Source organism: Miscanthus floridulus, chromosome 15 (assembly GCF_019320115.1).
Source record: "Miscanthus floridulus cultivar M001 chromosome 15, ASM1932011v1, whole genome shotgun sequence".
Taxonomy (NCBI): Eukaryota; Viridiplantae; Streptophyta; class Magnoliopsida; order Poales; family Poaceae; genus Miscanthus; species Miscanthus floridulus.
The window spans coordinates 11,658,438-11,673,558 of NC_089594.1; the positions used below are offsets into that span (position 1 = coordinate 11,658,438).

The 15,121-nt window shown below is 49.8% G+C and overlaps 1 protein-coding gene across 2 annotated transcripts in view; it reads right to left on the bottom strand.

Moving 5' to 3' along the window:
• The window catches only part of LOC136508736 (uncharacterized), a 68,537-nt gene that overhangs the window by 31,644 nt on the left and 21,772 nt on the right, over positions 1–15,121 (bottom strand). For both annotated transcript variants that reach the window (XM_066503508.1, XM_066503509.1), the window contains exon 8: positions 55–504. In XM_066503508.1, coding sequence (XP_066359605.1) covers positions 55–504 — 450 coding nt within the window. The remainder of the gene's footprint in view (positions 1–54; positions 505–15,121) is intronic.

Below are 15,121 nucleotides of genomic sequence, written 5' to 3' on the forward strand. Positions count from 1 at the left end.
TGGTAACTCTTCACCACTAGAGTATGTTCCTACAGGCGGGTTGAACGAACTCACCATGGCGGCGGCAATGTCCCTTTCTGGGGACAACAACTCAACGGCAGTGGTCAACGTCGCGGCATGCACCTCGCCACCCAACTCTTCCACTCGCTTCAGTAGACCATCAATTTTGGGGTCCTTGCCAATGGATGATTTCAAAGCTTTCAGGTCTCTCTCGCTCACCATGGCAATTATCAGTATGTTAAACATGCCTGCATCCAGTGGCGGCTGCTCTAGGTCTACCATTATCACATCTGAAGCGCCAGTGGACATTGGTTCCATAATGGAATGGCCGATATGACGCCTATACATATCTGTAAACTGTGGTATAATCCAGTAGGTCACATAACGATCTGTCCTGTTAATTATGTTCACTATGCACCTGGCACCCTTCTTGGCCTTGAAAAAGCAGAGTTCCAGAGGGTGGACATCCAACATCTCACTCTCACTTAACCCAGTACTTAATAACTGCAACATAACAGGATACTAGTGAGACACAACATGCATATAGTTGCACATAGAGAGAGTTCATTCTTCCACCATAAAAAGAAAATTTTCGGCTATAAAAATAACCTTTCGGCAGTAAAAATACATATAACTTGAAGTATCCGTTATTGTCAAGCAATTATTATAGGTTGCTTCTCTCACAAAAAATGGAACGTGCAAATAAAATAGATCGTATATCCACACATACATTGAAAATATAAAGAAAAATGGAATTATATGAATTAAAAAGAAGTGGTAGTAGGGGTGTTTGGTGCTCCAGCAGAACTGGCAGGAATAAAAATAGCAAAAAGTTTATAGAAAGAAAGATGTTCAATGACATAGAGATCTAAAACAATGTATAGTACCACGGGGTTGAAAGTACAAAAGTGAAACAAAAGAAAACTTACTCTGTAGCACTTCCAATACATGGAGGAGTAGAAAAAACCGATCAGCAGTTGACTATACCTATTTGTGCGCGTCGGAAGGGTTCCTACAGACATATTCAATTTTCTATATGCTAATTTAGTATATCAAATTGGTGACACCTTTGGTTGTAGTAGGATTTGGCGACACTTTAGGGCTGGTTTAGATCCCATAGACTAACAACTAGCGGCTAAAAATTAGCTATAGTTCATTCAAACACGAGGGCTGATTTAGAGAGTAAGTTTAAGAAAAACCGTTAGAGATGCTCAAGGATGCCGCCTCTAGAAAACGATTAACAAGGCCGCCTCTAAAATAGTTATCTCAAAATAATTGATAGCTTTTTCAAATGAAATCAAATGAAGACAAACTTTATGCCAAAACTATAGAGCTCGATGCAATCTACAACTGTGTAGATTATAAGTTTTTTATTAGGAAATGTTTAGAGTCACAAAATTTTGTCTTAAGTTCTCAGATTTTAAAATTTAGAATTTAGCATTTTCAAACAACCTCAAGATGTTGATATGGTCTATAAAGTTATAGTTCTCAATATGATCGGCAGCTTTGTGGTTAATAAGTTTTTTATTTGAAGTCATTTAGATTCCTCAGTATTTGTTTTCTGTTCTAAGATTTCAAAATTCAAAATTTAGAATTTTCAAAAGACTTTGAATGTTAACATGATCTATACTATAGTGATTTTTTTTTAATTTTAACCATTTTTTGAATATAATTTTAAATCTAACACTATCGGAATTTTTTTTAAAACTAACACTTTTGGCTGCGCCTATTGCCCTGGCGCGGCCAAATGCCTGGCAGAGGGCTGACGTGGCGTGGGCCGGCCTGGGGGACCGATGACATGGCAGGTCTTGCCGCGCCACCGACCTTGGCGCGGCAGTGCCGCGCCCTAATCCGTGGCGCGGCTGGACCAAATATATACCGCGTGCGAGCCCGTCCGGCCGCACGCACCCCTTCCCTGCCCGCCCGCCCGAACGCCGCCGCCGCCGCCAGCCGCACGCGCCCCGCCGCCAGCGCCCTGCCTGCGGCCGCACGCGCCCGCCCGGCCTCGCTTCGCCCCGCCCGCGCCAGCACGGCCCGGCCTCGGCCGCTCGCCCACGCCGCGCCCGGCCACTCCCGCCGCGCAGCGCCCTAGCCGGCCGCGCCACGAACGCCGGCGCGTCAAGGCCGCCAGCTCCTAAGGTACCTCCCTCTCGATTTCATATTTTTTTATTATTATCTAGTATAGTTAGTATTTTTTGTATTTCTAAGGTACCCCACGTGCCCTCGCAATCCTCGAGCGGCCGGCGTAGAAGCAAAAGAGTTGATGATGATCTGCTAGTGCTAGCATTTCTAGGAGCATGTAGGGGCATTGAGGCTATTTTCATTGAGTATTAGTGTCTTTGCGATATCTTAGAACGACTATTGTTATGTGACGGAGGAAGTACCCCTTCCGTCCTAAATAAATGCACATCTCGCTTCCTGAAGTTAATTTTTTTTTAAAAATGACCAAATTTATATAATAGCGTACTAATATTTATGATACATAATAGGTACTATTACATTAAGCATGGAGTGTACTTTCGTAATAAACTTATTAGGAGATACAAATATTGATACCGTTTTTTTTAGTTTTGATCAAACTTAAACATATTTGACTACTCGAGAAGCAAGATGTGTATTTATTTTGAGATGCAGGGATTACTTGTAATTTTGGAACCAAAGTTTTATATGGATTGATTATATATTTATTATCTAGTATAGTTAGGATTTTGGGTTTAGGGATTTAGGCTAGTTAGGTTAGTGAATTTGTTTGTGATTTGTTTGTGAACTTAGGAATGTTAACTTGAATTTTGTTAATTTGAATACTCTAACGCTTTGTTTATCAATTTATAACAGGATGGCCTCTCCCACGCAGCACCCGTTGTACCCCATTCTTGAGGTGGAGTACGACGACCAGCACCGAGCACACATCTTGAGTGACAACAGCACAGAGGTGTCCTTGCCTTCTTTGAGGCCCCGCACGCACACCAGGGCGCACCAGTGGGACGAGCGTTATGCGCCGTACATACGGCGTGCCGGCTTCCTCGAGCTTGTCCGTGTTGTCAACCACGGTCTTCCGTCCCTTGACCCAGCACAACTTACTGTAGCTGTAAACAGGTGCGAATGCATTCTTTGTACGTAAACTTTCTTGTAACAAATTTGAGGCAACTAACGGTCGTTCTATTCTTATAATAGGTGGAGGCCTGAGACCCACACATTCCACCTACCTTGTGGCGAGATGATCTTGACGTTGCAGGACATGAAGGCTATTTTAGGCCTTCGGTTGGAGGGACTTTCACTGACAGGGATAATTGACAACGATCACTGGAGGGAGCTGGTGGCTCAGTTTACTGGCTTTCTCCCACCGGACGATGATGCTTGCAAGAAAAATAAGTGAGTAATTCAAGCCTATTTAATACTTACATTGCTTTCCAGCTGGCATCGGGTCTCATTTTTTTTTATCAATTGCAGGAAAAGTTTCGGTGTTTCATCGTCCTGGATCACAGAGCGCTTTGATTACTTGGACCCACAAGCTGAGGAGGCTCAGATCGACAGGTTCGCTCGAGTGTGGCTCTGGCACTTTCTTGGTGCTTTCCTCTTCCCAGACGCCTCGGGCAACACCATCAGCTGGATCTTCCTTGACATACTTCGCCAGCCGTGGGAGAACATAGCGGGGTATAGCTGGGGCAGCGCAGTCCTAGCATGGACGTATCGACAGCTATGCGTTGCCTGTCGTCGCACCTCAAGACATGCAAACCTTGGGGGTTGCTCCTACCTACTCTAGGTTTGGTGTTGGGAACGATTGCCCGTTGGGAGGCCCCTTAATAATGGTTTACCGGTAAGTACTTCGGTTCATTATATTCTTCCAGACGGTTAGATATGACGAGATTATTTGTTGCTAATTCATTATTGTGTTCAATGCAGCGATGGAACGGGCATGATACACTCCCTACAGCTCTGTATATCTGGACGGAAACACAGTTAGTTAGAGGGAATGCGTGGCGCAAGTATAGGGAGTACACGGACGGTCTCGATGTCCTGACACAGCACCAGGTTACGCTCTCTATACTATCATACCAGTGTCTTCTTCGATGTACACTATATCACAACCTAACACAATTACGAAAGTTTAGGTGTTTTGGTGTCCTTGGGATTCTCCGGAGCTCCAGGGCTATCTTAGTCCTGTCACTAGGGACGAGTCACACGAGTATCGTTGCGACGTCCCTCTTATTTTCTTCCATGTGGTCGAGATTCACTTGCCCATCTGGATCTGCAGACAGTTTGGAAGAATGACCGCCTGCCCACCACCGCTTTACTCCACCAACCAAGAATTGTACGGGTGCGTTATCGATTAATAACAATGCTACAATTCAGAGGTGTGTTTGGTACAACTAACATCGTTTTGTTGCAGGTTTGACCGCAGGAAGAGGTACAAGACCAAGGATTGGCGCGTGACACACAGCTCGTACATCCATTTGTGGCAGACCAGGGAACCACATGCAATCCTTGCGGGTCCTCCACATGACCAGCACACGTTCGACGAGTACCTACGGTGGCTTCACAGGTCTACGAGGACACATATCAAGCCCCCATACACTGACGTGGCGATTGACGAGGACTCGGAGGAAGATGTCATCGAAGATGTGTACGACATTACCACTAGAGAGGACACAGCTACAGAGAGCCCCGCTTCAAAGATACGTGGTAAGATATTTGAATGGTACAATTTGTTATCCTTTTTGTATTAAGTATGTGTACTAAAACTGTCCAACCGCGTTTCTGTACGTAGGCGACACAATTGTCAAGGCTATCCAACGAAGTAGCGTTCCGGCTTCACAAGTCTAGAGGGCAGGGGCCAGGCGTTCTTGTGGCTTTTGTGGAGGTAAACATAAACTTTTCCGTTTCGAAAATGTTTCTTTAGTGTATATGCGTTTGGGTAATGAACTAACTTAAACGTCTATTTATGCAGAAGGTGAAGAAGAGCTGCAGGAAGCTAGCTCAGAAGCTGAGCTGCATGGACACTCCTTATGAGGAACCGCCACTCTCGACGCGGTCGGGTGGCACATCTTCAGCCTCTTTGAGGACACCAGCCGGCTCTTCTTAGCCGATGACAGGTGCCACTTCCGCGGTGCGTACACCACCACATCATAGCGCTGGGAAGGACCCTGCAACCGAGGACGAGGAGGAGGACGATTGTTGAGACTTGCGGTCTCAGACAGTGTGGAGGAGATGGAGGCCTCCGCCCACCAAGCGTTGCCCTCAGGCAGAGGCTCGGGGAACAGGCACGACAGGTGGGTGTGTAGGGAAATGGCACGCAAAACTAGGGTTTCATTAATTCACCCTCTAAAAAAACCCCGGTACTGTTACAAGTGTTCCCTATTTATAGGGCTCAACTACCACTTTTATAGAGTTTACAATAGTACCCTTCAACTGCTACAGTACATCATCAGAATATTCCACTACTCGCCTTTCCTCTCGGGAGTAATCTTGTCATGCCACCCTCAGGTACTAGGCCTGCGCGATCAGCCGGCCCATCAGGCCTCAGGATTCGGCAATGGGCCTTTGGGCCTCCGCCGTCGGTCTCCGCCTCATCAGGCCTCAGGATTCGGCGAAGGGCCTTTGGGCCTCCACCATCGGTCTCCGCCCCTGGGACGCTAGGGCCGTAGACCCCCGACGCCCAGTATTGCCATCCTCCTGCTTGGGTCTCTGCCCCTACGAGCGGAGGCTGAACCGGCGTGCCCGCGCCGTCCACGAGCGCCTTCCTCTGGTTACCTGCACACACACGTAGGTAACGTTGGCACTTGATTAGCCTTACAGCGGGGCGGCCTCCGCCCCCTTCCACCCAGAGACGCCTACGAGCTAACCGGGCGGAGGCTGCGCTAGGGTCACCAGCAACGTCCTGCAAGCAGTCTGAGAAACTGTCACCTTTCTGGGTCTGAAGGCGCGGTAGCTGGGCCTTTGCTTAGGTAGTTGGTCGGAGATGTCTCTGCGAACTGCTCGCCGCGCAGGTCTCCGCCACTCTCGGAGGCCGTGTTACAACAGTTCCCCCCTTTTGAGACCACGGTCCGCCCGAGCGTGTCGTGAGCTCAAAACGCCCTAAGCACGGACGTCCGCGGGGGCGGAGACTGCGCGTAGTCACGTCTTCGACCGATCCCCGTAGGTTCCCCCCTGGCCCGCTCTGGCATGGCTGCTGGTCTTTTCATAGTAGCCGTTAGGCTGCAAAACTAGCCGTTGTCCTACGTTGTGGCCGTTTACGCCGTATTGCTTTCCGTTGTATACCTTGCGACTTTTTTGGAGTTGACTGTTGTGCGGCAGGCGAATTCTACGGAGATGACCGTTGGGCGGAAGTAGCCGAACCGCCTACCCACGGCCTATATAAGGGTGGGGTTGGTGGCGGGGTCCCCCCTCCGCACTGTTCATTCGCTTTCCTTGCCTCTGAGAAATCGCTCTCTGCTCTCTTCACTTTCGCCTGAGCTTCCTTCGCGCGTTCCGTCTTTCCGCCTGCGTCTTCCGTCTAGGCTGCCGTCGCGGTGGCTTTCTTTTCCGCCTCCGCCCATACTCGCCAGCCCGCCTTCTTCGGACCCTATCGTCACCTTCTCGGCGTTAGGGCCGCCGGCTGGGGTGCGCGCTTTCAGGAGTGCATGCTTGCCTCTGCCTCCGCGTTGGAATTTGAAAAGGTAGTGGAGGAGGATTTGGGGAGTGTCTCCGCGTCCATCGGAGACCTGATCACTACGGATTCCAGAGACATGGCGATAAAGTCATGGGATTTCGGCCCCTCTTCCATTACTGAAGAGGCGGTCGCGGAGATGTTGAAGGAATCGTATTTTCCTTCTTCGAGGGTAAAAATCCCTTCGCCTGGCCAGACTGTTCCGGAACTGGAGGAGCGATATGCGGTGGTGTTTTGGGACTTCTTCACCTGTGGCCTCTGCCTTCCTTACATCCCCTTCCTCCGCCGGGTGTTGAAGACCTTCAATGTCCAGCTCCATCATCTGACTCCTACTGCCTTCCTCACGCTCAGCAAATTCTGCTGGGCGTGTGTTTCTTATGGCGCCGAGCCAGATGTGGACATCTTCTATGCTTACTACGAGCTGCAGAAGCAGCCGAAGAAGAAGAAGGAGATGCAGGAGGGCAAGGAGGTGGAGGTGACCTACCAGTATGGTAGTTGCACCTTTATGTCGAAGAGGAACCAAGGCGTAGACCGCCTGGAGATTTCTTTTTGCCAGAAGGGCAAGTGGGACCGCGGCTGGCTTGAGCAGTGGTTCTACGTGAAGACCTACGGAGTCCGCGGCTCTACCGAGGATGGTGCGGAGGTTGCAGAGCATCCATTGACTTCAAGAATGGAGGAGATGGCGCCGCATACGCGCGTGGATCCACCGGAGGAGATGTCTCCGGCGAGGAAGGCTTGCGACCGGGCTTTTGCGGCTGCGTACCGCTACTCCGAGGGCCGCGACCTGGTGGAGGAGATTATGGCCTCCAACTATTGGCCCCTGGGCAAAGACAACCCAGCCTTTCAGCTGGAAAAGGTGAAGGTTCCTGTTTTTGGGCCGGAGGCCAGGATTCCTTTCCCCGCTTTGGCCGGTCTTTAGGGGAGGGGGTGACGGAGGACAGCTTCGTTGCCGATGTCGAGGAGGCCACCGTTGGGTTGGTTGGCAAAATTTCCGACCGTGAGTACACGTCTCAGAGAGCCGTGGCAGGCACCATGCCGCGGCTCAATCGAGTTTTTGAGGAGCTCGGGATCGTCTACCGGGAGCACGAAGTTCCCACCGAGGTCCTAGCTTCGATTGACAAGAAGAAGAAGGCCTTCGCGAAGAATGTTACGGCGGAGGCCGAGTCCAAGAAGATGAAGGGCGCCTCCGTTGCTCGGGCGCCTGCGAAAAAGAAGAAGAAGAGTGGTGCTATGGTGATCGCGTCGGCTGCGTCTTCGGCTGGTAGTGCAGGTGTTGCCTCCGCCAGCAGTGAAGACGTTCAGAGCTCCTCCGTCCCGTCAGTGGACGTGCGGGTCACGAGCGGAGAGGATCGCGGCTCTCCTGGAGCTCCGGTGTGCCCTGTGAGCGGTGCTGTGAGCGATGTTGGGCGTCCGGAGGCCAGCGCTGCTCCTGCGCGCACCTTGCACGGTGCTGCGAGTGTCACCGAACAGCCGGAGGCTAGCGCCGCCGATCCTATGCCCGACATTTTTGGTGGGCTGTATTCAAGTTCTGAAGAGGACGCGGAGGCCGCCTTGCAGCACTCTCCTTCATCTCCCGCCATTGTTGCGCCTTCGCCCGCGCCAGCGGCCGACGTCGGGCAGCCGAAGGCCGTGCTTGCTGAGCAGGCCCCGACGGCTCAGTTTTCTTCGAGTCCTCCGCCCGCCAGGCCACTGGCTGAGGAGAGCCGGCCCTTTGGGCCTTCGCCGCATGATATGGCGGAGACTTCTGCCCAGGGGGCTCGGTAGGCGAGCCAGCCTGGGCTTTTTATGAGTAAGTTTGTTTGGTGCACATTTTTGTGTTTACTGTCTTCGCCTGGTTTATTTGTTTATGTATTGTACCAAGTGCTAATACCGTGTACTTGTTGCTTTGTAGGTGATGTCATGGCTGGACTCCTCACCCCGGAGGAGCGAGCGGCCGCTGCCAGCGTCAGGTTTGGTCCGGGGCAGCCGGGGCTGATGGCGCCGGGTCCGAGTGAGTATAGAGTGTTTTTATCTTACTCGTCTTTTGGCCTGTTGTTATTGCCTATTTCTGATCGGCCCTCTGACCTGAGTTTTTGTTGTTGTTTTTTTTTGCTACGCAGGCTCCTTCGACACCTCTATCTCAGGTTGGGAAGAGTGCTATCTTGGGGTTCTTGGAGACGTCGGAGGTGGTCTCGATAGTTGGTGTATGTATTATGAGATTTGCTTTTCTGACCTTATGGTTTTGTGTTTGTTTGTTCTTCCTTGAACAGATCGCTTCAAACAACGTTTGAGGGACATGGATTTCTTCCAACTTCTCCGTGTTCATCTAGAACACTAGAGCTTGGTGCGTCTTCGGCAGTTTGCCTTTTTTGGTGTATGTTTGCCTTTAGATTTGATTTTGTTTCTACGGCTGATCGCCTTGGTCCTCTTCTTTCTGATTGCAGGGGTATCACACGGCCGTTGTTATGGAAGAGCGCTGCACTCGCAAGGTCTCCGACCGAGATACTGCGATTGAAGCGCTCAAGGCGGAGAACGAGCGCCTGGAAGGTGAAAAAGGGGGTTTGGCCAACACCCTTGCGGCTCTCCGACTTTCTCTGGCGGAGAAGGAACAAGAAAAGGAGGCTTTGAGGGCCGATCTCGCCAAGGCTCGGGATGCAGAAGCTTTGTCCGCCGAGCAGGCCCGCAGGGCGAACGAGTTGGCTGAGGGTCTCTGGCGAGAGGTGGCCTCTAAGAAGGAATCCACAGCTGCGTTGGGGGAGCAGCTGTCTTTGACGACGAGGCGTTTGGACTCGGTCAAGGGGGTCCTTGCTGCAACCGTTGGCCATTACCGGGCCATCGTCGGCGAGTTCGGAGGCGAAACCTCTGCTCCTCTAGAGGAAGACAGCATGTACGCCCTCGCCTCCTGGCTAAAGCGTCACCTTGCGAAGCTCCCCGGTCTGATCAATGGCTGCACGGACTACGGGGCACTAGCGGGAGTAGCGAATTACGCCAAGCTTTTGGTGCGCGGCGGGTGTACGCATACCGAAAGTATTCCGGAGGGAGCGCTGCCGGGTCCGGAGGAGCTTGGTGAGACTTCTCTTGGTTTGCGAAAAACCTTGAGAAATTTCATTGGGTACTTTTGGGCTCCATTTGGGAGGCCTGCTGCCCGGAAACTGGCGGAGGAAAAGAGGGCAAAGGTATTTCTAGTCTTTGTATCCGCTATTTTTCTCTCCTTGCTTTTTGCGAAGCTGCGAAGGCTTTCATTGCCTGTGCCCCTGATATTTTAGCCTGTGCTACAGGATGCGCAGAAGAGTCTTGCGGGCTGGCCTCCGCCATTTCCACGTTCGTCGACCACGGGCGATGCCTCCGCCACCGTTGGCGCTCCGGTGGGTGCTACGATCGGTGGTGGTGATGGTCGCAGGCACCGTCCCCGCCCACAGCTGATGCGGGCTCCATTCCAGGGACTTCTGCTGCGGCTGGGACGCCGGAGGTCTAGGCTCTTTGTAGGACTTAGCTATTTTAACTTGTATATTGTAGTCCAGTTGGACTCTTGTAAATAAAGTTTATTTTGTTCTGAATGATTTTGTGGAAAATTTTAATCTTGCGCAGGTTCCGAATAGAGAGCCTGCGCAAGATGTTGCGCCTTTGAGTCTCTACAACGACGGTATTTATGTGAGCGGAGAGCTTTGGGAGTATTGGCGTTCAGCCTTTCCCCGGAGCGTTGCGCGCGACGTGTTTGAGTCAGCTAAATTTGACATAGACGACGAGCGCGCTGGGTTTACTCGCGCGCTCGCTTGGCGCGGACCTCCGCCACAATAGTTTGGATTTTATTGTAAGTTTGTGTCCTGTAAGAATGCTACTTGATGTTTTATGGAATACAAAACAGGTTCACTTTCTTGATTGTTTGTGCGGGGGCTTATGTTTGTTGTGCTAGTTTACATATCTCGTCTAGTCCCGAGCTTGCACACCGTGGGCCTTTGCTTGGGCGAACGTGCGCGATACAAAGGTGGTGGCTAGGACCTCCGCCCCATGTCCTTTCCTTCTCTGTGCTTGCTTGATGGCCGGGGTAGAAGTGTTGGCAGTTTTTTGGCCGGCGGAGGCGTACTTGAAGTCCGCCTGGTGAGGCTTGCTGAATCGGTGTGTGATCCGATAGGAGGTTTGGCGCAGCTTGTGCAGACGGCGGAGACTTTTGGTTTTTCTTTTGCTGGGTGTTTTCGCTGTCTGGTGGTATGGGCCTTCGACGCTGCACACCCGTGGGACATGTTTCATTTGTGTAGATGGCAGGTTAGGTCTCCGGCGTCAGGGGGATGTTATGAGATTTCGTGCGATATCCCCCTTCTTCCGTAGGCCTACGCTGTTCATCACCATGCCGTAGTTCCTGTCTCTTTTTCCACTGGCCTCCGACCGTCTGCTGGTGCCTCCGATTTGACGAGTTTTCGTGCAATATCTATGGCCGACTTAGATATCTAAGGAGACCCCTGCCTCCATGGCTGTTGCTATGGCTTGTGCTTGTGCTCTGCCTTCTTCCCCCCTTGTGCCTTCTGCTGACTGAGGTTTTAAGGGCGTGGGGGGAACCCATTTTACAGCGGGGTGGTGGCTTTTGGTTGTCAAATATTTGGTACGTTGTTTGTTGGAACGTATCTTGGCTTTAATGGCCTATATCTTGCTTGAGTTATTCTTGCCTTTTGAGATCTTTTGAAGTAAATAGGCCTAGTGCCTAAGTGACAGGGTTTTGTCAGACCTTTTCCTCATTTTGCTGTTTTCGATGGCAGAGACCTTCTTCCTGGTTCTAGCGCCATAATGGTGTTGCCCCTGATGCTTGGGGTGGTTTTTTTGTTAAGGTTGGAGGCCTGTTTGGCCGAGGTTGGTTTTGCCTTGATGCCTGAATTTGTTCAGGTCTTTGTCAAGGTCAGAGGCCTGTTTGGCCAAGGTTGTTTTTGCCTTGATGCCTGAGTTTGTTCAGGTCTTCGTCAAGGTCGGTGGCCTGTTTGGCCTAGGTGGTTTCTGCCTTGATGCCTGAATTTGGACAGGTCTTTGTCAAGGTCGAAGGCCAGTTTGGCCAAGGTGGTTTCTGCCTTGATGCCTGACTCTGGATAGGTCTTTGTCAAGGTCGAAGGCCTATTTGGCCATAGAGGTCATTTCAAATTGCCAATGCCTGTGGCCGGCGCTTTGAAAGGACCTATGCTTATTTTTGTTCACCGAATATTGCGGCGCCAGAGCTGGCCGCTTTCGGTTTTGAACTTTTCAAGCGTTTTTTGGGGAATTACCTCTTTATACTTCTAGAGGATTTTTACATTGAGCCTGCCTCGTTAAAAACCTCACCTCCGCTTGGAGTTCCCCTGTGAGGAAAAGAGTACAGGCTCTTTTACATTTTTTGGGTTGATGAAAAAAGAGCTGAAAGGTAAATGAACGGAGGGGCCTTCGCTTATTATTTGCGGAGGTTGCCCTTTGGTACGTTGCCTAGATGTAGTATCTGCGGAGGCTGTCAATATTCCAGGTGTGGGTTGTCATGACACCTTCGCTGTCGGTCAAGTGGAAAGAGCCCGAGCGGCCTACTGCCGTTGCTGTGTATGGGCCTTCCCATTTCGGCTGCAGTTTGCCAGCAAGTTGTGCGTTGGGTTTTCTTCTGAGTATGAGGTCTCCGTGTTTTATGTCTTTCCTTACCACCTGAGTGTCTCTCCACTTGGTTTGGGATTGATATTTTGCAATGTTTTCGACTGCTTCCAGTCTTATGGCTTCTATTGTTTCTTTTGCATATTCTTCATCTTACAACATTAGCTGTCTCGTTGTGCGGAGGCTTTTGTGCTTGATTTCTTCTGGCATCATGGCCTCTTCTCCATAAAGCAGTTTGAATGGTGTGAATCCTGTTGTTCTTGAGATAGATGTATTGTGTGACCAAATCACTATGGGTAATTCATCTACCCATTTTCCTTTGCGTAGGCCCAGCAATGTTTTTGATATTGCTGAAAACACTATTCTGTTTGCTCTTTCCACAACACCATTGGACTCTGGGTGGTATACTGAGGCGAAGGCTAGTTTTGTGCCAATGCTTTTGCAAAATTCTTTAAAGTTCTCTGAATCGAATTGTTTTCCATTGTCTACTGTCAGAATCCTCGGTACACCGAATCTGTAGATGATGTTTTGCCAGAAGAATTTTCTGACAGTTTCTGAGGTTATCTTCGCCAGCGGCTTTGCTTCTATCCATCTTGTAAAATATTCTACTGCCACTACTATGAATCTGTTTCCTCCTTGGGATGGTGGTAGTGGGCCGACCAGGTCCATACCCCATCTTTGTAGCGGCCATGTCGGAGCTATAAGCTGGGTCTCCGACGATGGTTTTGACTGCCCAGGAGAGAATGTTTGGCATGCTTTGCATGTTCTGACTGTCTGCTCTGCGTCTTGTATGTGTGTTGGCTAATAAAAGCCTTGCCTTATTGCCTTTGCTGATAATGCTCTAGAGCCAATGTGCGACCCGCAAATTCCTGAGTGTATTTCTTGAAGCAACTCTATGCCTTCGCTCTGCGATATGCATTTGAGGAGAGGCTGGACTACTCCTTTCTTGTACAGTGCACCATCTATGATTGTGTAATTTCTTGCCCTGGCCTGTATTCTTGCTGCTTTTGCTTCATCTTCTTTGGTGGTTTTGCCTTCTAAGAATTCTGTTATCGCCTTTGTCCAATCTTCATTTTGTAGGTGTAGTATGGGCTTAGGTGCCTTAGGTGTCTCCGCAGTTGCCGGAGACTTTAGAATCTGGTAAAAAGTGTTTGGTGGCAGTGGCAGGTTGTTTGCCGCAGCTTTTGCTAGTTCATTTGCCTCTGCATTTTCTAATCTTGGGATGTGCTTCAGGGTGAAGCCCTCGAATCTCCGCTCTAAATTTCTGACAACGGATAGGTATTTGATGAGTTCTGGCTCTCTTGCTGTGTATTCTTTCTCTACTTGGCTAGTAACCACTTGAGAATCTGTTTTGACTGTCAATGTTTTTGCCCCTAGGGCCTTTGCTTTACTGAGCGCTAGGATTAGGTCTTCATATTCTGATATGTTGTTTGTTGATTTGAACTCTAGCCTTGCTGCGTATTTCAGTCTGACGCCGGAGGGTGCCGTTAGGACGGCGGAGGCTCCTGCTCCGGCTTGGCCCCAGGCTCCATCCGTGAATGCTATCCAGCCTTGAGTGGTTGGTTGTACCTTGGGCTCTATCGGAGGTGTCCAATCTGCTACAAAATCAGCTAGAGCTTGTGATTTGATTGCTGTTCTGGGGACATACGAGATACCAAACTGTGATAGCTCTGTAGCCCATTTGCCTATTCTGCCGGAGGCTTCTTTGTTTCTGAGCAAGTCTTGCAGTGGCGGCGATGTTGGAACTGAGATTTCGTGGGCTTGGAAATAATGCTTTAGCTTTCTTGATGCCATCAGCACTGCATAGGCAACTTTTTCTACCTCAGTGTAGTTTAGCTTGGCTCCGGACAGTGCTTCTGAGATAAAATAAACTGACTTTTGAGTTTTGCCTGATTCTTTTTCCAGCTCGTGAACTAAGACTGCACTGACTGCATGGTCGGAGGCCGCCACATATAGCAATAGGTGGCTGTCTGATTCTGGGACAGAGACCACTAGTGAGTTTGCCAGATACTCTTTCAAGTTATGAAATGCCTCCGACTGCTTGGACCCCCACTGAAAGTTGTCTCCGCCCCTCAGGGCTTGGAAGAAGGGGAGGCTGCGTTCTGCTGATTTTGAGATGAATTTGTTGAGTGCTGCTATTCTTCCCGTCAGCTTTTGCACTTCTTTCTTGTTTTTGGGTTCTGCCATTGTCATTATTGCTCTGGTTTTGTCTGGGTTCGCTTTGATGCATTCGCTGCTTATGATGTATCCGAGCATCTTTCCTTTTGTAACTCCAAATATACATTTTTCTGGGTTGAGGCGGAGGCCAGCTGTCCTGAGGTTGGCGAAGGTTTCCTGTAAGTCGGAGACATGATCATCCTTATTCTTGCACATGACCACTATGTCGTCGATGTAGGCTATGATGTTTCTATCTAGTTGTGAGCCCAAAACTTCCTTTGTCATTCTGGCAAAGGTTGCTCCGGCATTTTTGAGGCCCTCCGGCATTCTGGTGTAGCAATATGTCCCGAATGGAGTGGTGAAACTTGTCTTGTCTTTGTCTTCTTTTTTCATTCAGATTTGGTGATACCCAGAGAAACAGTCGAGAGAAAACCTCTGGCATCTGGCTGCCTTATCGACGGAGGCATCTATTCTTGGCAATGGGAAAGGGTCTTTTTGTAAGCTTTATTCAGATCTGTGAAATCTATGCACATTCTCATTTTGCCATTCCTCTTTGGTACCAGTACTACGTTTGCAAGCCATTCTGAATACTTGACTTCCCTGATGACTTTTGCATCTAGCAACCTTTGCACCTCCGCCTTTGCTGACAGGATTCTACCTTCCGACATTTTTCTCTGTTTCTGCTTTCTTGGCCTCATGTTTTCATTGATATCCAGTTCATGCTGTATGATGTCCCTGCTGACTCCC